Raw genomic sequence first — 25,639 nt, 5'->3', positions numbered from 1 at the left:
TCAACTCATTCTCATTACAATGTATTTAGTACAATTAACAAACCTGGGAAAAAGGAAAAAAAGGATGATCATGTGTCACCTCACTAAATTGCGTAACGTATTAATCAAACTCAACGCCAACATTTAGCATGCTTTTCTTGGTCAAAAAGAATTGCAGCCATTAACATTTTAAAGTCCTCTGAACATGACACGAAGTGAGTGGTAATATGTTCTAAGCTGTTCGACCACAGTTTAAATTGTTTACACCAGGACTAATTGCTTGTTCTGACATCTACAGACTGAGAACAGCAATGATCAATAATTAGACGAAAACTAAACCAAGTGACAGGCAAAGTGCCACCAAACCTAATTAATTAGAAGAAGCAACAGAGCTTCACAAACTAGAATAGTGGTCTGTACCTAATTAAAGTAGATGACGAACAATGTAGCTAAGTTTAAATAAGCTAAACAAACACATGACTTGCTAATTTTTATTTTTTATATTTCTCGGAAGCACTCATGTGTCGATTATGCTATAATTTCCTCCCACATCGAGAGCCTACAAAAAGCTCAGAGACTCACCCACTCCAGAGCATCGGAAACTTGAGAAATGGCGAAGAGTCTACTACTTTGCACCATAGCAGTTATTCTGGCCGTCTCTGCAGGCAATGGAATGGGAATCAGAGTTGAGAAGGGCAGCAGCCAAACAAGCACTGCACTGAAGAGTGCCTATAAGCGTGTGCAGATTGCTTCTGCTACTTTAGTTGCACAGCAGCACGGTGACAACCAGTATGTGATTCCAATGGAGAGGTCTGTTCCTTCAGGGCCAAACCAAATGGAGCCTGTCCATGGAGTTACACAGGTTCAGCCTCTTGGTGATACTGCAGCAGAGAAACTGCATGAGCCGCCATCAGGCGCAAGGCGATGAAGTCAGCAAGAAAAGCATCAGTGATGATGTTAGTAGTTATTTCAGCTTTGTTTGCAGCAGCAGAGTGCTAGAATCTAGCTTTGTGTGGAAGATGTAGTTTCACTAGTATATGCTTAAGATGTTGGATGGTACGGATATGCTTTCTACTCCATGCTTTTGAGAGTGTAGCTACTACTTTTAGCTTGAAAAGATGCAAGTGTGGCAAGTTATTATGGTGCCAATGTATATCATTAATAAATTAGGAAGTGTGTAATTTCTGCACTATGTCTATGGATAGTACAGCAATCTTTCATGAACTAAGAGAAGATTATTGATCTCGAAAGAGTGCAGAGACTAGTAGCCTAAGTGCTGAAGATATGACTGCTATTCGAACATAGTAATACACAGTGAAAAAGAATATTTTTCTGAGAACAATGCCCACTTACTTTCTTAACTAGGAAATCAGAACAATGGGCATCTATAACAAAACAAAAGAAATACAAACTATTGTTCTAATAGCTATGAGATTAAAGGAGGTCATTGCACCTTGAGAAAGGACACCTTCTATTTGACAATAAAACAGATAACATGGAAATGGCAGGATGATCCAAGTCTAACTTTTCATAGTGGATCATTACAAGGTGAAGTATATTCGTTGTCAATCATTGAGAAAAATTAGTACAACCAACTATGATTGGGCATTAAGAAAAAACAAAGAATTTGCACTTGGATTACTTTAAGAATGCTTTCCACATGCATCAACCATGAACTGTTTTTAGATGTTATGTTGAATTCGGATTTGTTTATGTGCAGATGTTACTGAAAGAAAAAAAAAATACAGCTCAGTGTTTCATCCTTCACAATGAGTAAATAAAGTTAATGTTAAAAATTGCTGGCTAAGGTGAAAAATTAAAGTGCGTCTGAAAGAAATGCATGGAAATATGGAATCTGTGAAGATATAAGGAAACAGATGGAGCAGGTATCTTAAGATTGTCACAAGCAATCAATTAGCTGATACTGTTATGTTAAACATCAATCAAATTTTGAAGAAATAATATGCTTGGCCTTCAAGGGTGAAATTAAATTTTAACATTAGAGACAGACGGAGGTCTCCTAGGATTTTCACAAGCAATCAATTAGCTGATATTGTTATGTTAAAGCAGCAAATAATATGCTTGCCTTTCAAGGGTGAAATTAAGTTTTAACATTAGAACACTGTCAGCCTGAAATCAAGAGCTATCACAAGAAAACTCCAAATGGAGAAAAAGTTAATGATTAGATATACCAATAGCCATTGTCAAGCAAGATTTGTGAGCAACTCATCTACCCTGACATTCCTAGTCCAAGCAATCATAAAAAAGAGATAATGAGGAGCTTAAAAGATCAATGAGGCTTCAGTCTTTAGAAAACAACCACTATGTTTGAGTCACACATTTTTTTCTATTCTTTCCACGACAAGCAGAAAAGTTTTGATTCTGAAGGTTGATCGTCACAGATTCAGAATCACTTACCTGATTGTTGTTCATTCAATTCCATACTCACATCTTCCATTACTTCAGTAATAACCTGAAGAAGTTCAACAGGTGTTGCTGCAGGGTCCAATTCAAGGCAGCCCTTCAAAGCATTATGAGCTTCTTCACCTGTTAGCAAATAAGAAGGAACCTGATGTGAGAAACGGAACATTTCTTCTCTTGCTATCCGCTTAACCTTGATTGGATCCAGATGTCTATGGAACACTGCTTTGAAACCAGCAACTTTCACCAAAGGCATGACAGTAACACCATATTCTTCTTGATACTCATCAAGTACTTCCACCATGTCATATTTGTATATCACATCATCCGGTGTGAGCTCATTCCAATCTACAGACCAATTTTTGTATAAGGCCCAGATTTCACCTTTACAGGGAAGAATTCTAATTACTCCTCTGGGCCCCTTCTCCCATCTAACTCTATGGGAGAATATATTAACTGTGTCACTTATACGATATCTACCTACCCTGAAATCTCCGCATGTCTTTGCATATCCAGAGGCTACCCATCTAATTGGCCCTAGTTCATGGTTGGACTTAGAAGTAAGAAAACTCATGCGAATTCTGAATGGTCTACGAGACAGAACTTTCTGAACCATGGCATATAGTCGAGGCATGCCATCTTCACTGTCATATGTAGCCCACACCTGGTCTCCTTCAAAAGTCCTTTCCAAGCGATCCTTATCAAAGTCATAGAAATCAGGATCAGGTACATCAATTGATACAGGTCTAGGGATTTTCTCACATAAGTTTGCATCATGGTTGTTGGTTGTTTCCTTCATACCAGAATTATATAGAAGTGTTTGCCCACCTTTATTTTTGTATGCTTCGGCTGTTTCTTGACCAGTTTTCTGCTTTAATTGGTTCTTTCCTTTCAACGTTTTTGTTTTAGATAACTTCCATTCTTTTAACTTGATACAAACTGCCATCTTAGTCTTCTCTATCAATATATCCCGGATATTAACTACTGGGAACTCCCTGAAAGAATCATGTCTAGCAACGATTTTAGATCTAGGAAGGTTAAAAGCAGAACTAATTTTTTGATCAATACAAGCGGGAAAATTTTCTGTTGCACCTCTTGGATGATAATTAATGCTTTCATCAGGCTTGTTTCTCTTCTTTTCTGGTCGGCCAACATTAAAAATAGGCTGCTCTTGGCCAGTAGCATAACTTCCAGAACCATTAGCTGAGCTCTTGTGGACATGTACATCTGTCCGGACAGACTCTTCCCTTCGAGCTGCTGCTTGTGCCTTCTCATACTTTCTTCTCATCTTTTCATATTTCTTGTGGTTTCCGTAAGCAGTGTGAAATGAAGAATCTGTTGTACCAGTAGTCACACTTGATCCTGTGAAAGTGCTCCAATGAAAGTTTTGATGATTATAAGACTCAAAATTTGCAGCATGCTGGAATTCCAATGTTCCTGTCCTGTGAAATGTGGAGGTACTGGATTCAGAACTATATCCATTCTTACCAGTGTAGTTATGGTTTGAATTTTGCTGGTGCTGCTTGGTTGGCCAATGAAGAGAAGAATCTGCTGCATTACCAGGAATTCCAATTTCAATCGCCATGAAGGCTTGGTGACAATTTGGACAGAGGAGATTGTGATTAAGGTATATCCTGAGGTATTCATACTGCATCCTGCATCTACTGCATGATGTCCAAAATGTGTTCAGATTAACAGGATGAGCTTGAGGGGCAGCAGATGGAGCAGCAGTTTTGCTCTTGCGAGCCCTTTTGCTAGATGTTGTGGTGTTGGAAAATGAGTACAAACCATTTGCTGTATTTTTGACAGAATTACCACCATGCAGTCGAGAAGATTTGTTACAAAAGCCATTGTCATTTCTCATCTGATCAAATGTCATTTTCTTGTCCTTATCAGACAACACACTCCAAGCCTGTGAAATTAGTTTGAAAGCACCTTCAGCCCCTATAGACTTGTTTTTGTCAGGGTGGAGCTGTAGTGACAAATTCTTGTAATGTTTCTTCAGTGTCTCTTCGTCTGTTGAGGCATTTGCAGATAGAATTGCATACCAGTCGTTCTCTCCATGAATCTTCTTTTCTGCTGCAAGATAAATATCCATAGTGGAAATCAGTTGGTGTATGCCTTCAAGTGATGGAAAGAGGCTTTGCGCCTTCAAAGCTGACTTTTTTGCACCGTTGATGTCATTAGCACTGAATTTCTTTTCTGCAATTTCTTTTGCCTTAAGGGCCTCCTCTCTATTACAATCCATACCACGATCTTTCTACACCTACTCTACGAATGATCTTGATTAAAAAAAGAAAAATTCAAAACACAATGTAAAATTCTTAGTACACATGTACCAACGCCAACATGAAAAATCATCTTCTCCTGCAAAACGATCGAACATTATCAATGAAAAAGAAAAAAAGAAAAGAGAGAGAGAGAGAGAGAGAGATTTTTCTAAATATACTGTACAAAACAACAACAAACAAAAAAAAAAGAACCATAGAACACTAGATCCAGTAGCATAAACCGCAAGAAGACAGCTCAAGCACATTTCAGCTAAGCACATCAAAGCTAAAACGAACTAGCATTATTACTGATTAAACAAGCAAACTGAAGTTTAAAAAAAAAAAGAAAATTTTTTTACTGAGTGTCTGGTTAAAAACTAAAAATTTCCCAGATCCTGAGGCTTCCTCGAAAGAAGTAGATGAGCAGCCGAAACACTAACAAGTGAAGATTCAAAGATTAGCAGTGCTTCTCGAGCACGAATTAGCAAACAGTGGAAACGAATTTCCACCCAGTTTCGAACCTAGAAACCCTAGGTGTCCTGATCGCCATTACAGAGCAAATTTGCTAGTCAAAAAAAAAAAAAACGGAAAATAAAACAGAGGATCAAGCCGAAGACGAGACCCGAAATTAAAGGAAGGAGAGATCACCAATTTGAGAGAAGATCCACGTAATTGAAGGAATTGATAGATAGATCCGAGCGGACGCCAAAATTTCCTCCCAAATTCTTCAAAAAAATTAAGGGGAAGTTTGAGCTCCTTTAGTCAAAACAATATTTCCTAAATACCAAAATACTTAATGCAGGAAAAATACAGAAAAAGGAAAAAAGTTCACAAGCCCTGCATAACTCTAACCTAACTTTATTATTTATTCTATTCTTCTAACCCTAACCAGGGTTAAACATTTACCACAGTGTGATTTATTCTTTTAGTTAATTATTAAAAAAAACATAATAATTACGCAAAACTTCACACACAATACACTTATTATATTAGCCTTGTGTAGCAGCTGTATTTCATGTACTATTATATACTATCATGTATATACATGGACGTGAATTAAGACTTGTAATTAAAAAAAAAAGATAAAATCAAGCTTCAAGAATCACTTAATCCATTTGCTAAACCTTTTAATAATTAAAACGACTAAAACTTAATCTTCTTTACTCACAAGAACCCCTCAAAGGCATTTGGATCCATTTCCTCAACTCGGAGGCTTCTCAGTGGATCCACATCACTGCTTGCTCACTCTTTCTCACCCTAAACATCATTTTCTATCATAAGAGAAATTATATTTATTGATTTATTATTATTTTTATTATTATTATTGATGATAGCTGAGAGTTGTCATCCTTTTGGAAAGTAGGTTGGCACGGCGATGCCGAGTTCATAATTTTGCTGGTGAAATAGCAGTGCATGCCATGTGACCTTTTGCATGGCTAAGTGCTGTGTTTACTATATACTAAGATAACAACACAGACATCGACCAATATGATAGTGTCTAACGCCTATTTTTGTTGAGTGTTCAAGAGGGTAAGCTGCTGAAAGTAATGCAGCTGATGCTGAACACTAGATCTGCATACATATATATGAATTCTAGCACCACCTCTGAATGATACTGTTCGAGAAATTTAAAGCAGTCCAAAGTATGCATGCAATGCAACGACTTCACTAAATTGAAACTGAATAGTCATGTTTCTGCTACTTGTATAAACCTGTTAATCTATCTCCTGATTACTGCATAAACCTTTGGTTTCCATTGGAAGGAAGCTGTAATTGTTGGGTGCGGAAGCCTAGCTAGCTAGAAATTTGAAGAAAAGAGATTTTTGATTGGAATAGAAGTTACTACGGCACACTCTTTGACGATCTCTCTCAATATTTCTTTTACTTGTTCACTTCCCTCTCAACTACTGCTTGACATGTTCATGGTAAGTTTCCAAACAGATCTTTAATACTCTTGCTAAGTTTCCAATGCAGTACTTTTTTTTCCATACTTTGACCATGCAGTTCTAGATTTCCAAATATGATCAATTAATCTTATTCAATATTTCCTCTTAATTTGTTATCTTGAGTTGCTTCTTGAATTTGTTTAACTTATCAATTGTAACGGCTTTTGTCGATGTTTGTCGGCTGATCAACCCTCTTGATAAACTCCATGTATATTTCTTCTTGATTAACTAAATCTCTAATGAAGTGATGTCACATTTCAATATGCTTGGATTATGCTTGAAAGACGGAATTCTTTGTCATTGCAATTACATACATATTGTCACAATGAATTATTGTTAGCTTATCTTACTTGAATTTTAAATCTTTAAAAATTCTTGTGATCTAAATTGGCTCACAAATTATATCTATTGTAGCTATATATTCTACTTGTGCTGAAGATAATGTCGTAGATTTTAACTCCAAAATATTACATTTGATCCTTGGCAAAAAAACTATATCCAAAGGTACTTTTTCAATCATCAATTGATCATGCTCACTCACTATATATATACTCAATAAAGTTGCAATTGTTTTCTTCTTTGAACTCAATGTAAGTATCTCGAGTTAGTTTTGATGTGGTGAACCAAATCAAATTGGCATATTATGTTTGATGTCTTGTGTCTAAGTATGCAAGGACTTAGAAATATAAGAAGACAAGTGGAAGACGCAACAAATGAAAAGGATAGCACAGGAAGTAAGTCGACCGGCTCAGTACATCCGAAGGACGAGAAGCTGCAGAAGAGTACACCGACAGATGAGAAGGACTGACGCAACACTTCCGAGGGGCGAGAAGCTAGAGTAGAAGATTGCGCAGGAGAGAACGTCAAAGTTGGGTTCGGGTGAGCTCAACTCTGGATGGTCGGAGAATCACCCAAGTGACCGAAGAAGAAGCCGAACAAATCAACTTGAAGTTGACTTGTCCAAGCACCTGGACTCCAGCCTGGACTCCAAGCGCCCGGACCTGTCAGAGCGCTAGGACCACCCTGGGTCAGTGTAGGGTGCCTCTTTGAGCCATTGTAGCTTGGATAGGTCTTGGATCTACGTCAACAACACTCCAAGCGCCCGAACCAATCGAAGCGCTCAGGCAAGGATAAAGTTTTGTCTCCAAGCCATTGTAAAGTGGATAAATTTGCACCACAGGGGGCCCCAGATTGGGTCCAGGGAACCGGAAGTGCCCCGTCATCAAAACGTCTATTTCGACAGTGGACTATAAATAGAGCTCTAGTCTTAGAAGTTCAATACAACACTTGAAAACGAAACATTTGTTGGTGCAATCGACCTAGGATTGATTGGTACGATCATTATTTTGATGTGTGTGTCAAAGAGTTTAAATTAGGTTTCATATTGGTTTTAATATGCACTTAAGTCATGCAGGACTTGGTGAAATGAACACACAAGCTTGGAAAGTATCATCTTATCGTTCAGGTCCTTGAAGATTGGTGAAGGATGGTGCATCCGAGGGACCGCGAACAAGGAGCAACGGAGTGAAGCTGAGGGAAGCGGACTTCAAGGCAACGTGAAAGATGGCATGAAGAAGAACTGCGAGCTTGAGTGCATATGAGAGATGAAAGCTCAGGAAGAAGGCTTCAAGGGCAACTCCGGAGAGGATGAGTGGGAGTGTGTAATTAGGACCAATCGACTAATGGTTATGACAGTCAACTGGTCCAGTCAACTGATCAGTCGATGGGAGTGAATAGAGACATTCTGTTCCCCCAGCTTGTAGATACCAGTCGACTGGTACTTTTACCAGTAGACGGGTATAATACCGTTAGGCTGATGACGCATAGAATCCCCGCAGATTTGGTGGAAACAGTAGCCGTTAGGTGCTACCAGTCAACTGATAGATGTTGGAACCCCGAGGTGTTTTGATGTAATCAAACAAGTTAAGTTAGGTCCTGCGTTGCTTAACCCTTGTGTCTAAGTGTGCAGGAGCTTAGGAACACAGGAAGTCGAGCGGAAGACGCGGCTAACGAGAAGGACGGCACGGGGAGAGAGCCGATGGACTCGGTGCGTTCGAGGGACGAGGTGACCGCGGAAGAGTACACCGGCGGACGAGAAGAACGTGCGCGGCGTTCGAGGGACGAGAAACCGGGAAGGAAGGCTGCTCGAGGAGAAGGCCGGAACATGGGTTCGGGTGAGCCCTATTCCGGAAGGCCGAGATCACCCAAGCAAACGGAGCCGGAGCGAACAGGATCGGACCGAGATGAGCTGGATCGAGACGAGCTGAACCGGAGTCGAAAAGTCAACTTATGTTGACCTTAGGGCTCCGGGCGCCCCGGAACCCTTCCGAGCGCCCGGAATCGACTTTTCAACAGGATCGAGTTTTGACTCGATCCGGAACCCTTCCAGGCACCTGGACCAAGACTATAAATATAGCCTTGGTCCAGAAGCAATAATAAATTAAGAACAACTACTTGTAATCCAGTGCTTTCATTTGTGTTATTTCTTTCTGTGCTTTCAACGCTGTAAGAGGCTACTCCGCCCAGAGGAGAATCAATTAGTGCGCCTTCTTTGCCTTGGATTAGCAATCCTCTGATTGCAAACCAAGTAATTCCTCTGTGTCTATTTTCTATTTTAATTAGTCTCTACCTTTTTAATTACAAGTTCTTTTAAGTTAGTTGAATATCCGAGAAGGGTTTTTGGTTTTATCTTGTAGGGCAATTCACCCCTCCCCTCTTGCCGGCCTCCAAAGGGACCTACAATAGATTCATCAGTCGACTGGTATCAGGGTTTTCAGCAACATGTATATAAGGCATGAGAGCTTGGAGAGAAAACATCTTCTGATACAAAAATACTGTTAAGCTCTCTAAGTGATCCTCAAGCCTCCAGACTTTCAATCTCTTCTTCCTAAGCTCATCTTTAATCTCGTGAGAGGAAGATACTATCTTGTAAAGGTTTCTCCACCTTCGTTCTTGGATCAAAAAGGAGAAGATCATAGTGAAGCTTTATTGGGTGTGTGTGTGCCTTAGATTAGTCATCTCAAGGAGGTGGAGACCAAGTAAACCGAGGAGTTAGCTTTGACTTCTTATTGCTTTTCTATTTCATTACTTCTTTTGTGCTTCTGCTAACAAATTGTAGGTTAAAATTGAAGAAAGGCTATTCACCTCCCCTCTAGCCGTACACAAAGGTCCTATCAACATTTACTTCTATTGTTTACTTCTTTCTATTTTCTGTACATAATTATTGTAAGAAACTACTCCGCCAGAAGGAGATTTTTAGTGAAACTTTCAAAATCTTGGACTAGCAACCTTTCTAGTTGTAACCAAGTAAATCTTGCCTCTTCTTTTTCTTTTATGTTAATTAATTTTTGTTCAAATAACCTATGTTGTCTTTGCTAACTTCGAGAAGCAAACGAAAGTTTTAACTCTCATTTTAGGGCAATTCCCCCTTTTACCGGTTGTACCGGGACCAATAAATGGTATCAGAGCTCGAACCTCTCTAGAAGGACTAACCGCCTGTTAAAGCAAGGAGACACTGGCCGAACCAAGCATCTACCTGCCAAAGTTCGAAGGGGAGTTTGCACTCTGGAAATGTCGAATGGAGGTATTTTTCAAAATCAATTTCAAAATTCTTTTGATAATAAAATATGATTTTGTAGTACTCAAAGATCAATAAGGAGAAGAAAAAGAAGAATATCTTTAGACCAAGAAAGAGCAAAATGACTTTGTTGCCAATAGTATAATAGAATTCCACCTACTAAGTGTGTTACCATCTCAAGAAGTGAACAGAATCGATGCCTACGGATCATTAAAAGAACTCTGGGAAAAATTCTTAGAGTTAAATTGCAAGACAAAAACTACTATAGAATCAAATTAGTAACCTTTGAATAGAAAAGGAATAATAGGTAGCTCATCTACAAGTAAGAATCAAGGAGTTGATCACTGGACTCACGAATCTCGGAGAAATAGTAATAAACCGAGACTCGCTAAGATATGCATTAAATTATTTCTCAAGAACACCCGAGTGGACATCCATAGTAGAGACTCTTTCTACATCTCCAAGGACTTCAAGGTAAGTAGTTTAGAGAATCTATTTTCAACTTTTGAACTTCACGAGTCGAGATGTACAGGTTTAAGAAATAAAGAAGGAAAGATAGCTCAAAACTTGGCACTGAAAGCTAACCAGAAAAATGAACTGGATTCTAACACATCACTAGACGAAGCAGCTTTTATGGTAAGGAAGTTTTTAATATTTTTTAAGTCTAATAACTTTGGTAAGAAATAGACAATGAAGCTTCTTCGAGGAAAAAGGAAAATCAGATGCTACAATTGCAATGAAGAAAATCACGTAAAAGACAATTGCCCAAAACTAAAGAACAAGACAAAAGAGAAGGATAAAGGGTCAAATAAAACCAAACACAAGAACCTCAGAGCAACGTGGGATGAGTCATCATCAGAGTCCGAACTGGAAACGTATCCCGGACTAACACTAATAGCGGATCACTAGAAAGATGACGATAATACCTCAGAGATAAGTATCAACGAAGGAGGAGATATTTCAGAAGAAAGCAACGATAAAGGGAAAGTGTTGAATAACGAGACTAACTCGGGACCGACTCGGTAAGTGAAGTACGTTCTCTATCTTTCGATAAATTATATAAATTTATCAAGATGCTTTCTAGAAGTTTATGTAAACTAGAAACAAAAAATCCACAATTAAAAATGGAGAATTTAAAATTAAGAGTTATCTTAGTAAAATCATGCTTATTAGAAAATTTTGATAAATTGAAGGTTGAAAATGAAAGGTGAAGGATCAAATAGAAAAATTGAAAGAAGATCATTCATGTTCAAATGTTCAAAATTTTAGAAATTTTGAAGGGTTTAACCAGTATTTTAGATATCACAAAGATCAAATTGCAAAAGTATCATAAAAATATATTCCTAAAAAATATCTTATTAATCTAGTATGTAGGAACCTATATTGGGTTCCAAAATCATGTCAAGATTAAATTTCTCTAATTTAATTGAATTGCTAGGTTAAAATTTCTTTACATAGAAAAATATTTTTTCGTGCAAACTTTCTCTTAGAGTTTTTTATTCAAAATTTTTATAATAATAAGACAGTAGATATTCTATTAGAATGAATATTTTCAAAATTTCCTATGAATTTTTTATCAAAACATTAATTTTTAATATTAAAATTCTTAAAATTTTAATTTTGAAAATTTTAATTTTTTCAGATATACATTCAATTTTACATACTCATAAAAATTAGTAAGAATTTCCAATATCAAAATATATTTTAATATTTATTCTAGAAAAATACATGTTTGTGTATAAAATGAATTATTTCTGTTAAAATAAATTATGTTTTTTATTTTTTATCATAATCTGAATGTTTCTGGTTAATGTTGATAAAAAAATTTAAAATTTTTTTAAATCAAAAATACTTTTCTTATTATTTTTGACAAATCCTGTTTTTAAATTTTAGAAATTTGAATATTTGAAAACTAATTATTGTACTTTTTTTTTACCTTGATCGCCGTTTCAATCACTCTTGGTAAAAATTTTAGATTTTTTTCTACTTGCCTTTATTTTTTTGATGTGATCAAAAGAGGAGAGAAATTTAGGGGTTTAAGAGGGAGATAATTTAAATATTTTACTTATACTTACTTGTAATATTTTACTTGTACTTGATTGCAATAATATTTTATATTTTGATTAACTCTAACTTAACATGGGTCATACTCGTAGTTGACCATTTTCTTATCTCGTCGCTTGGCTGATACTCAGATCGTTCAGCGTTGAGCTCACATGAACCCAACTCTGGCTTTTTCCTCGAGTAGACTTCCTCCTAGCTTCTCGTCCATCAGATGTGTTGTGTGTGTCCTTCTTGTCTACAAGTGTACTATTCTATAGTTCCTCGTCACTCGGATGTACTGAGCCAGTCAACTCCCTTCTCATGTCATCCTTCTCGCTCGCTACATCTTCCACTCAACTTCTTATGTTACTAAGTCTCTGCATACTTAGACATAATGTATCAAATCTGCAAAGCCTAACTTAACTCAGTTGATCACATCAAAATTAGCTCGGAGTACTTACAATCTTTTCCTTTTTAATGTGTATCAACCCAAGTTAAATTAGGGTCAACAAACAAAAAATGATAGTTAAATTGCAAAAATTATAACATTAAATTTTACAATAAAATACATGTTTGCAAAAAAAAAAAAACAAAGTTGCAAACTCCTCCTCAACTTAACCTCTCTAATTTTCTCTCCTTTTGATCATATTAAAAAAATTAAGAAAAAAAAGTTTTAGAAAAAATGGAAAAATTTTCTAGGGTTGTAAATAGAATATTAAAGAATATGTATTTTTACTAAAATTATTTTTCAAAGATAGTAATTTTTAACAATTAATCCTCATTTTTGTAAAAAATAATTTGAAAACTTATTTTTAATTTTTGAAAAAATCCTGAATTTATTTGTCAATGTTAAACAGAAGTATTCTTATTATGAAAAAAATTATTTTTTTTAACCAGATAAATATCTTTGAACAAAAATAGTCATTTTCGAATTTAAATACTTAAAAATAGATTTTAACTTCAAAAAATCTTAATAATTTTTCTAAATATGAAAATATGATGTTTATATACAGAAAAATTAAGTTTTTAGAAAAATCAATCCTTGAAAAATTTAAATTTTAAAAATACAATTTTCATTAAAAAAATTATAGAAAATTATTGAACCGTAAAAAAATTCTTAAAATTTTTCTAATGATACATAATAAATTTAATTTTTACAAAAAAATTAAACAATAATTTAATTCGAAGATAAAGTATATGAAGCAATTAATTTAGTCAATGAAAAAAATTCAACTATAAAAAAAATTTCAAACATGCATATAAAAATTAACTCAATAGATTAGAACATATTTTGGAATCCAAAATAAATTATTGTTTACTAGATTAATTAAATATTTTTAGGAATATAATTTCTAGACACTTTACAATTTGACCCCTATGATTTTGTAAATATCAACTAAGTTTTCCATAATTTGTAAAATTTGAAATTAGTAAAAAAAATTTAAATTTAAACATCCAGAATTCTTTTCTAATAATTCTATTTTATCTTTTAATTTTACATTTTTAGTTGGAATTTTATTAAAGTGTGCTAATGGGTATACATTAGCTTAAGTTAATTTTTAACTCAATGTTATCCTTTTTTAAATTCACATACTTGGTTTGTAATTTGCATAAAGATCTAGATAACATCTTTATTGCATCATACATTTGGTTAGGAGGTAAAAAAACATATCTCACTTACCATGTCGGACTCATAGTTTGACTTTCCTCCTTCATTATTGTTTTCTTCTGAAGTAGCTTCTCCTTCATCGATGTTCTCTTCTTGGTGAATCGACATTTGTGCTAGTCCAACATACTACTCAAGGTAGAACTCTTCTGATGACGACTCATCCCACATTGCTTTGAGATTCCTATGTTTGGACTTTTTCGATCATTTGTCTTTATCTTTTTCTTTGCTCTTCAGTTTTGAACAGTTATCTTTGATGTGTCCTTCCTTATCATAGTTGTAGCATCATACTTTTCTTTTGTTCCGTAGAAGCTTCTTAGTGTAAGACCGTTAGATTCGATAGAGGGGGGTGAATATCGATTCGAAAATCTCGAGTTAAAACGCAGCGGAAAAGTAAGGAAGTAAAGAGATGAACACGGTTGATTTTTACTTCGTTCGGAGCCTACTCCTTGAGTACTTTCGTTGGGCAATTCACTAGCAATTCGGATAATTACAATTTACGTACAAATATTGCTAATGAAAGAAAAACAAAGGTATACCGACAAATAATGAATTAAAAGAAAAACGGAGTGAGTCGTCGGAGCTTTGTGAACGTCGTTGGAGCGCAGAGTAGCAGAGTGATTGAACTCAGAGTTCTCAGAACACAGATGTATTGAAGCTCCTACCTGGGGCTTCTTTTATATACTGCTCCGGGCGCCTGGATCCCTTCCGGGCGCCTGGAATGTGACGTAACACTCCCAACCAGCATGCTCCAAGTGTCAACATCGTCCTGGGGATAAAACTTGCCTCCGGGCGCCTGGATACCTTCCGGGTGCCCAGAACCATCCTGGGCGCCCGGACCCTCACTGTTTCCTACCTGCAAAACAGTGTTAGTCCGAGGCAAATAAAAACCCTGCAGCACAGATTGTAAGCACATTTTTATAGATACGCTAAGTAATAAAAATTAACAACAAGAGTATGACTTAGATTCCTTTCCGAGACGGAATCTAGTCACGATCTCGACTTAGATATCCGAAATGGATCTAAGCCGGATCGACGCCTAAAGTTCCCTTCCCGGGAACGCGGCCTCACACTCCGTGACTTACATCACTTACCTACCAGACGTCCGGTCAGCCCGTCGACCCGTCTGGACTTCTGGCCAAGCGTCCGGTCAGACCCGGCCGACCCGTCGACCTAGCTAGACTTCTCGCCAAGCGTCCGGTCAGCCCGTCGACCCGCTTGGACTTCTCGCCTATCAGCCCGTGACCTAGTTGGACTTCGTGCCGGACATCCGGTCGACCTGTCTGGACTTCTCCCGCACACTTTATCAAAGTGTCGACAACAATACTAACTTAACCGATTTATCATTCATCAAAACTGGTTAAATCGTTAGTGCTAACCGCACCAACAATCTCCCCCTTTTTCCTGGTTAAGTTAGTGAAAACATATGCAAGAAAAAATAAGCATTTAAAGGGTTTTAAGTTAGTTTGTATTTTCAATTCTGGTTTAGCTAACTTAACCACCTAACTCTCCCCCTTTGGCATTCATCAAAAAAAAAAAGCAAGAGTAAACAAGCATAGTGTGGAGTTACTGTAGAAAGTTATTAATTTAAGAAACAGCTTATTTTGGAAAATATCTACGTTTGATTTAAAATTCAAAGATACTGATAAAAGTGTAATCTTTAAGCCCAAATTAAAAGATAGGCAAGTTGCCTTGGGGGAGTCAAGTTGAATTTTGAAAAGTATAAGTTTAAAGTTAATCAAGTTTAACATTTCAAAAGTGTAAAAATGTTTCAAATCAGGTTTTTCAAATTAGATTTTAAGTAACATTTACTTTTCAAAAGGTAAATTCTAATTTTCAAACACTAAGTTGAATTTAGTTTTCAATTTTGATATTTTCAAAACAAAGCAACATTTTTAATTTTTCAAAAGCAAGTAAAATTTTAGTCAAAATAAATTTGCTAAGTTTGGAAAGTTTAATTTTCAAGCATATGTTACAAAACTGACTAAATTTAAATGTAATAATTTTTAATTGAAAATCAATTTTAAAAATTAGGTGGGATTTTTAAACTTCCAAACTTTTAATTAATTTCTCCCCCTGAACCTGATATCTAAGATAAAGCTTTTGAAAATATTTGCTAAGAATTTTTAATATAAGATTTTCAAAGTAATTGGAGTAGAATTTTCAAAAGAAATTAAAAAAAAAACGCTTTAGTTAATCCTCCTGAATTTGATACTCAAATTTACATAGCTGTCTAACCAATCAGTTACTAACTAACTATCAGAAAATAGCAGTTTTCACTTGGTTAGTCAGATTAAGTTGATTATAAGCAGTCAGTGTTTGACTTGACTGATGAGCTTAATCTGATTAATATCTGAGTTGTATTTAACATCCAGACTTATGCCGATGCACTGATATAAGCATCTTAAGTCCAGACAGTTGACCTATGCATCTCACCCCTTTCTATGTTTTTCAAACACAAGCAAGGTAAACCTAAGGTGTTGGTGAGATGCTCAAAACTAATCCTATGGGTACATGCTTTCTAAGGATTCAAAAACTAATCTAAGGCCAAAACTATTTTTGAAAATCTAAAAATGGAAAGTTTTGAAAATAGACAAGTTTAACCTATAATTTGATGAAACCATTTTTGAGAGTATTTTTGAAATTTCCTAGTCTATTGAGCACATCCCTAATTGTCGTCGTAAGTTGCTAAATTCACTTTCAGGGAGTGGTTTTGTAAAAATGTCAGCTAAATTTGATTTAGACTCAATGTACTTGAGTTCAATATCACCTTTAGTAACATGATCCCTGATGAAGTGGTGCCTAATTTCAATATATTTGGTTCTTGAATGATGCACAGGATTCTTGGTTAAGTTAATTGAACTTATATTGTCAATTAATACTTTTACATTTGTGATATTTAAGTTGAAATCTTTTAGAGTATGCATCATCCATAATAACTGTGCAACACATTCGCCTATAGCTATGTATTCTGACTCAGTTGTAGATAGTGCAACACAGTGTTGCTTTCTACTAAACCAGCTGACAAGGGATGGACCAAGTAGTTGGCATCCACCACTTGTGCTTTTGCGGTCTAATTTGCATCCGGCATAATCTGAGTCAGAATATCCTATTAATTCAAAGTTGTTGGTCCTAGGATACCAAATTCCTACATTTGTGGTTCCCTTGAGGTATCTAAAGATTCTTTTGACTTGAGTCAAATGAGATTCTTTAGCACAGGTTTGGTATCGAGCACACATACTAACTGCAAATAAAATGTCAGGTCGGCTTGCAGTTAAGTAAAGTAGACTACCTATTGCGCTCCGATAATGTTTTAAGTCTACAGATTTCCCATTAGGATCATCATCTAGGATTGTGTTTACGGCCATAGGTGTTTTTATTTCTTTAGTATTTTCCATTCCAAATTTTCTAAGTAACTCCTTAGTATATTTTTGTTGATAAATATAATTTCCTTCATTTGTTTGTTTGACCTGTAACCCTAGAAAATAAGATAATTTTCCTACCAGACTCATTTCGAATTCGTGTTCCATTAGGTTTGTAAATTCGTTTAAAAATTCTGAGTTTGTTGAACCAAAGATGATATCATCTACATAGATTTGAGCTATAAAAATATCTTCTTTTATTGATTTCACAAATAGTGTTGGGTCAACTTGACCTTGGTTGAACCCTTTAGAGATTAAGTAAGAGGTTAGTCTTTCATACCATGCCCTAGGTGCCTATTTAAGTCCATATAATGCCTTTTTTAATTTGTAGACATAATCAGGGTGTTCTAGGCTTTCAAAACCAGGTGGCTGACCTACATAAACTTCTTCTTTTATTAATCCATTAAGAAAGGCAGACTTGACATCCATTTGGTATAGTTTGAATCCTTTATGGGCTGCATAGCTTAGTAACATTCTAATGGACTCTAGTCTAGCTACTGGGGCATAAGTTTCATCATAGTCAAGTCCTTCAACTTGACTGAACCCTTTGGCAACTAACCTGGCCTTGTTTCTAGTAATTTCTCCAGTTTCACTTAACTTGTTTCTAAATACCCATTTGGTTTCTATTATTTTCTTATCGTTAGGTGGAGGTACTAGGTCCCAAACTTCATTGCGCTCAAATTGAGCTAATTCTTCTTGCATAGCTATGACCCAGTCTGGGTCAAGTAGGGATTCAGCTACAGTTTTGGGTTCAATATTTGAGATTAACGAGATTTGACTTAGGTTTCTGAAAGATGACCTAGTTTGGACCCTAAGGTCTGGGTCACCAATTATTTGATCAGTAGGATGATTTGGGTTGACTCTTATGGTTCTAGAAGGTTGACTTTCTTGTAGTTGTTCTTCTTCTTCATGATTTTGGGTTTGGTTTGTTCCTTCAGAATTGATATGTTCATGAACAGGGTCAACTGGTTGAGGTTGGGCTTGTTCTAGGTTTTGATTGGATTCTTTGAATTTTACATTGGTGGTTTCCTCAATTCTTAAGGTAACTTTATTATAAATTCTGTAGCCTCTGCTATTCAGAGAGTACCCTAGAAAAATTCCATTTTCTATTTTGGAAGTGAATTTGCCTAAGTGTTCTCTAGTATTTAGGATAAAGGCTGGGCAACCAAATACCTTAAAGTGTTTTATATTAGGTTGTTTGTTGTAAAATATTTCAAAAAATGTTTTATTGTGTTTTTTGTTTAGTGTTGTTCGGTTTTGTACATAGCAGGTGCCCAAAAATATTTAGGTAAGTTGTATTCGTTTAGCATAGTTCTAGATGCTTCAAGTAAAGTTCTATTTTTCCTTTCTACAATTCCATTTTGTTGGGGAGTTTTAGGGCAAGAAAATTCATGATGGTAGCCATTTTCAAGGCAAAATTTATCAAAATTATGATTTTTAAATTCTCCTCCATTATCACTTCTGATTCTTTTAATTTTTATGCCTTTTTCATTTTCAATTTGTTTGCAGAAATTTGTAAAAATTTCAAAGGTTTCATCTTTATTTTTTAAGAATTTGACCCAAGTGAACCTAGAATAGTCATCTATTATAATTAAACAGTATAGACTTCCATTTATTGATTTGACCCCATGGGAGTCAAATAGGTCTAAGTGTAAAAGTTCTAGGATTGAGTTGGTTTGGGATTCATTAATTGGTTTGTGGGTAGATTTTGTTTGTTTGCCTTGTTGACAAGCATTACATATCGTTAAATCTAAGTTAGGTAATTTTGGTAAGCCTCTAACTAGACCATTTAATTTACTTATGTTTCTGAAATGTGTGTGTGACATTCTTCTATGGCATAACCAGGTTTCTTCTTTTTGTGTTCAATAACACTTGACTGAAGAAGTGGTTAAGTTAATGGCATAGATATTGTCTTTTCTAAAGCCTTTTAGGCTTATAGTTAGATTATCTAGATGTTTGATCAAACATTCTGTGGATAGAAATTTTACCTTATACCTAGTGTCACATAATTGACTTATGCTCAGAAGATTGTATTTAAAATTTTCAACAAGTAGAACATTTGTAATTATGAAATCTATTTTTAATTCAATATTACCTATACCAATTACCTTGAGTTTACCGTTGTTTCCAAAGGCAACTGTTCCTAGGCTTTTGTAGGTTAATTGAGTGAACTTGGTGTGATCTCCAGTCATATGTTTGGAGCAACCACTGTCCAAAATCCACTTGGTTTCCTACAACAAGTAGGATTTTTATGTTAGTCTTAGTTTATCAATTTTTAATCAATCATTATTTAAAAAAAAATCTTAATTTTAAAATTTTAAAATTTTAAAATTAATTTAAGTTTAAAATTTTGAAGTTAATTTTTAAGTTAAAATTAAAATTTTGAAATTAATTTTTAAGTTAAAATTAAAATTTTGAAATTAATTTTTAAGTTAAAATTAAAATTTTGAAATTAATTTTTAAGTTGAAATTTTGAAATTAATTTTTAAGTTAAAATTAAAATTTTGAAATTAATTTTTAAGTTAAAATTTTGAACTTAATTTTTAAGTTAAAATTAAAATTTTGAAATTAATTTTTAAATTAAAATTAAAATTTTGAAATTAATTTTTAAGTTAAAATTAAAATTTTGAAATTAATTTTTAAATTAAAATTAAAATTTTGAAATTAATTTTTAAGTTAAAATTAAAATTTTGAAATTAATTTTTAAAGCCTTATTCATCTCACCCGAACTATATTATCAATCAGGGAATCCTATGATTTTGTGAGATGAAATTGGTTTGATTACAGACTTTTGGTTTAACTTGTGTTAGATTCAGACTTAGCTTTGGTTTCCACAAATAGACATTTTTCGGATAAACTTCTAAGCTTGGTGAGTCACAAGGACATCATTAGAAGTAACCAACCTTTCGAGGTTTTCCGAATAGTCCTATCCACGGAACTTAGTACTAAATCTTGGTCTAACTGGTTAGGATTCGTTTAAGGGTGGCAGTTCCACTTGGCCAAATGCACCAGATCGAAACCATATCTTTCTAGACATGCGATGCCCAAGTTTCCCTAACGTACTATCATCCAAAAATTTCACCAATACCATGATTCAAGTTAAACTTGGTCTCTAATTCTAATTGCCCTGCCGGGTTTGTTAGTTTTGGGTTACCCTGTCGGGTAAATTAGTTTTGGAGGTGCCAGCTATTATTAATTTAAGTTTTAATTTTAGGCTTGTATCGATTCTTTTTATAGTTATAATCAACTTGGTGATAATCTAAATTTTGTTGAGTTTTGAATTTTGATTTTAATTTAGATTTATATTTTAGTTTTTGATCTGATTTATTCAAGTTTATATAATGTATTTTATCTTTAGGTATATAGAATTGATTAAGTCCTACTTGCGTGGTTAAGCACGCGGGACCCAAGCTTGTTTAGTTGCTTTATGTTGGGTTAATAATGATTTAAAGGTTTTGTTTGAGTTTGACTTATATCCAAGTCCGGTTTTATTATAACATGCCTTTTGGTTATTTAGAATTAAATCTAAATTTTTAGATCTTGTTGTGAATTTTTCCAACAATTCTTTTAACTTATTAATTTCATTTTTTAATGATAAATTCTCCTCCTCAAGTGTTCGATCTTGAGTTGGATTCGAATTTTTTAATTGTTCCTTGAGGTTTTGATTTTCCTCAAGAAGCGATTTATTTTTATTTTCCAATTTAACTAATTTTTTATTCAAACACGAGATAATTCTAAAGAATTTACGATTTAAGTTTAGGTATACCTCTTTGGAACCTTCGGAAACGAGTACGGACTCGTGGCTCGATTCGGGTTCGGACCCGTCTTCCGATTCCTCCGATTCGTCTTCCGTTTCAGCTTCGCGAGCCATCAGCGCGAGGTGACTTTGGTGCTTTTCTCCTTCTGATTCGTCTGAGGAGGAATCGTCCCATGTTGCTTTGAGGGCTTTCTTCTTTGTTGACTTTGGTTTGTCAAGTTTCAATCTTGGGCATTCGTTCTTGTAGTGCCCTTTTTGTTACATCCGAAACATGTGACATTTCTTGAGTCGGCTGGTGAACTCTTTTCTTTCTCCTGGTGAACATTTTCCTTACCAGGTTCACCAGGTGTTCTTCGTCTTCAGAGTCTTGATCGGAATCTTCTTCGGATTCGGGCTTGTTCTTCTTTTCTTTAGAGGAACCTGCAAATAAAGCTACACCTTTCTCGACCCCGGCGTTAGTTTGCTCATGAAGTTCTAATTCACAAAAGAGTTCGTCCAATTTTAATTTAGATAAATTTTTTGAAATTTTGTAGGCATCTACGATTGATGCCCACAAATTGTTTCGCGGAAAAGCATTTAACGCGTACCTGATTAAGTCTCGGTTCTCCATTTGGTGGCCTATCGCGTGGAGACCGTTGAGGATATCTTTGACCCTCGCGTGGAGCTGACTTGCCGTTTCTCCTTCCTGCATTTTTATATTAAAAATTCTATTTAACAGCAAATCTCTCTTTGTTACCTTCGCGTCGCTTGTTCCTTCGTGCAGCTCGATCAGTTTATCCCAAAGCTCCTTAGCGTTTTGATGCGGTCCGACCCGGTTCAGTTCTTCTCGTGTTAGTCCGCAGTGTAGAGTATTGATGGCTTTGTTTTCAATTGATGCCTTTTTCTTCACATCATTTGTCCAGTCTTCAGGGTCTAGTATGTTCCCGGAGTTGTCTACTGGAATTTTGTAAGCCCTTGTGACGCTCATCCATTGGTCGTAGTCTGTCTTCATGTAGACCTCCATTCTCCTCTTCCAGTACGAAAAATCATCCCCGTTGAATAGAGGGCGTACTGTGCTGAAGCCTTCTTGTTGAGACATCATAACCTACACACACGAAATTAACTGGAAAAATATCCCAAGACTTCGTCTTGGATTAGCAGTGCGGGAGAAACAGAAACTCTAAGTTGGTGTTGCACCAATTTAGATTTTAAATGCAAAAAAAATCTTCCAAAAAGATAATAATATCAGTTTTTTAAAAAAAAAATTCACCCCCTATCTGTTTGGTGGTTGCACCAAATCAGAGCGGAACCTCGCTCTGATACCACTTGTAAGACCGTTAGATTCGATAGAGGGGGGGTGAATATCGATTCGAAAATCTCGAGTTAAAACGCAGCGGAAAAGTAAGGAAGTAAAGAGATGAACACGGTTGATTTTTACTTCGTTCGGAGCCTGTGACGACTCCTACTCGAAGGCCCGTACTCCTTGAGTACTTTCGTTGGGCAATTCACTAGCAATTCGGATAATTACAATTTACGTACAAATATTGCTAATGAAAGAAAAACAAAGCTATACCGACAAATAATGAATTAAAAGAAAAACGGAGTGAGTCGTCGGAGCTTTGTGAACGTCGTTGGAGCGCAGAGTAGCAGAGTGATTGAACTCAGAGTTCTCAGAACACAGATGTATTGAAGCTCCTGCCTGGGGCTTCTTTTATATGCTGCTCCGGGCGCCTGGAATGTGACGTAACACTCCCAACCAGCATGCTCCAAGTGTCAACGTCGTCCTGGGGATAAAACTTACCTCCGGGCGCCCAGAACCATCCCGGGCGCCCGGACCCTCACTGTTTCCTACCTGCAAGACAGTGTTAGTCCGAGGCAAATAAAAACCCTGCAGCACAGATTGTAAGCACATTTTTATAGATACGCTAAGTAATAAAAATTAACAACAAGAGTATGACTTAGATTCCGTCTTTCCGAGACCGGAATCTAGTCACGATCTCGACTTAGATATCCGAAATGGATCTAAGCCGGATCGACTCCTAATGTTCCCTTCCCGGGAACGCGTCCAAGTCACTCCCCTCCAGTGACTTACCTCACTTACCTACCAGACGTCCGGCCCGACCGTCTGGACTTCTTGCTGCGTCCGTTTGCGCACTATCCGGCCCCGACCTAGCCGGACTTCGCCAAACGTCCGGTCAGCCTCGACCGCTTGGACTTCGCCACCATCATCCGACCTAGTGGACTTCGTGCTGACATCCGGTCTCAACCTGTCTGGACTTCTCCTGCACACTTTATCAAAGTGTCAGACAACAACAGACTAACTTAACCTGATTTGTCATTCATCAAAACCTGGGTTAAATCGTTAGTGCTAACCGCACCAACACTTAGCCTGTGACTTATCAAAACTATTAGATTTAAACAACTTTTTAAATTTCCCTATCATATACACTTCTTATTTTTTGTCGAGCGATGATTCTGAATTTGGCTTGATCTTTTTTGATTTTAGGGTGATGTTGTTGTTTGACTTTTCTATGTCTTTAAGACTTACACATCGAGACTCGTGAAGTTTGAAAGTTGAAAATAAATTTTCTAACGTACTTTCCTTGAGGTCCTTGGAGATATAGTAGGAGTCTACTATAAATGTCCATGTCGATGTTCTCGGAAATGCATTTAAGGCATCCCTCAATGAATCCCGATTTGTTATCATTTCTTCAAGATTGTTGAATTAGTGATTAGTTCATTGATCTTTACGTACAGTTGAGCCACCTTTTCTCCTTCTTCCATCTGGAGGTTGGTTAGTCAATTTCGGAGCAGATCCCATCTTGCTAGTTTATCCTCCGAGGTCCCTTCGTGCAGCTCTAGGAATATCTCCCAGAGTTCTTTAGCTAAGTTGTTGGTGCCAATTTGATTTACTTCTTGGGCCAATAAAACGCTCAACAAATAAAACTTTGCATTGTCGTTGGTGACAAAGTCAACCTACTCCTTTTTGCCCCAGAGATGTTCTTCTTTTTCTTCTCCATACTGATCTCTAGGTGCTACAAAACTATATTTGATTGTAAATAAAATAGCAAAATTTGTTTTAAAAAATACCTCCATCTAGCTCTTTCATATTGCGAACTCTCTTTTAAACTTCAGTGTATGAATGCTCGACCATCGTCTTGTTGTTTTAGTAGGTGGTTAGTCCTTCTAAGGCAAACCTTGTTTTGATACCAATTGTAAGTCTAGGTTAGCTTGCTAGAGGGGTGAATAGCCTACAATCAAAATTAGAACTTCTCTTGCTTCTAACTTAGTAAGAACAAACACATGTTAATTAAATAAAAAGTAATTAACATAAAAAAAAAAGTAAGAAAGGACTCTGAATTTACTTGGTTTAAATCAGGGAGGTTGCTGATCTAAGATAATGAAAGCTCCACTAAGATTTTCTTTGAAGAAGGTGGAGTATCCTCTTACAAATGTTAAAAGCTTATAATGAACTACAGAAAATGAAATACAGTGTGTTGTACTGAACTTCGAGCAATAAGGCTTTATTTATAGCCTACTATTCGAATCTAGTTATTTACTAATATGGCACTTACCGGGCACTCAGACTCTGTCTGAGCGCTTGGACTCAGTCGAGTTGATTCACTATGCAATGGCCTTCTCTAAAGGTTTGGTTTTGGACTTCCCGGGTGTCTGGACCCAGTCCGAGTACCTAGAGTCTGCTAAAGTGGGCTCCATGCTGATCCTACTCGATCCGAGTGCTTGGAAACGACCAACTTATAATTTGACTATTTTCTCATCCAGTCGCTTGGGTGATACTCCGGACGTCTAGAGCTCTCACCCAAATCCAACTTCGGTCTTCTCCTTGAGCAAACTTCCTCCTGACTTCTCGTCCCTCGGATGCGTCGTGCGCGTTCTTCTCATCCACCAGTGTACTCTTCCGCAGCTTCTTGTCTCTCAAATGCACTGAACCGATCGACTCCTTTCCTATGTCATCCTTCTCGCTCGCTGTGTCTTCCACTTGACTTCTTGTGTTCCTAAGTCCTTGTACGCTTAGACACAAGGCATCACATCTATAAAGCCTAACTTAAGCTCCCAGGGCGTAGCACAGACGTTGGATGCATGACATCTCTGGCATAATGGCCAGGGGTCGATTCTCAAGAATTGACGACCTGGGGTTTACCCCACCATACGCTTGATGTCTGTGTACCTGCATGTACCTCCCTCCATATCCGTGAGGCCGGCACTAGGGGGGTTGTTAATGTAGCGGATCTACATTTTTATAAAGCCTAACTTAACTTGGATGATTACATCAAAACTAACCCGGGGTACTTACACATCCCTATCTGGAAATATTCCCGCTGCATATCCCTATCATGTGCCCTTTATAAACATCCTGTTGAAATAGTGATATATGTTTAGTCCCACATTGAAAAGAATGAAGATGTTTGATAGACTTATTAAAGGATGTGCATCAAGTGTGTTGTATTTAATTGGTGACCTTGGTAGCCAAGTGGGGCATATTTATATATATGTCAAAGATGGGCACTTGGGCACGTGGGCACACAAATATTAAATTCAGAATTAATTTAATATTGAA

At 36.3% G+C, this 25,639-nt stretch overlaps 1 protein-coding gene across 3 annotated transcripts; it reads right to left on the bottom strand.

Annotated features, from left to right (window-relative positions):
- Window positions 1–185: 185 nt before the first annotated feature.
- On the bottom strand, window positions 186–5,505 carry LOC121984492. 3 transcript variants are annotated; one of them, XM_042537428.1, is made up of 3 exons: window positions 5,293–5,505; window positions 2,398–4,767; window positions 186–860 (listed from the first exon to the last, which is right to left on the bottom strand). In XM_042537428.1, the coding sequence occupies exons 2-3, from the start codon at window positions 4,646–4,648 to the stop codon at window positions 844–846; spliced, it is 2,268 nt and encodes a 755-aa protein (XP_042393362.1). In that variant the 5' UTR covers window positions 4,649–4,767; window positions 5,293–5,505; the 3' UTR covers window positions 186–843. The 3 variants fall into 3 exon arrangements, with proteins under 3 accessions (XP_042393362.1, XP_042393361.1, XP_042393363.1); XM_042537427.1 differs by having other exon boundaries at window positions 5,319–5,505; XM_042537429.1 differs by having other exon boundaries at window positions 2,398–4,666; window positions 5,319–5,505.
- Between the last annotated feature and the right edge of the window lie 20,134 nt (window positions 5,506–25,639).

Source organism: Zingiber officinale, chromosome 5B, assembly GCF_018446385.1.
Source record: "Zingiber officinale cultivar Zhangliang chromosome 5B, Zo_v1.1, whole genome shotgun sequence".
Lineage (NCBI taxonomy): Eukaryota > Viridiplantae > Streptophyta > Magnoliopsida > Zingiberales > Zingiberaceae > Zingiber > Zingiber officinale.
Note: the sequence above shows the minus strand (reverse complement) of the source record. Positions and strands in the feature narration are given on the sequence as shown.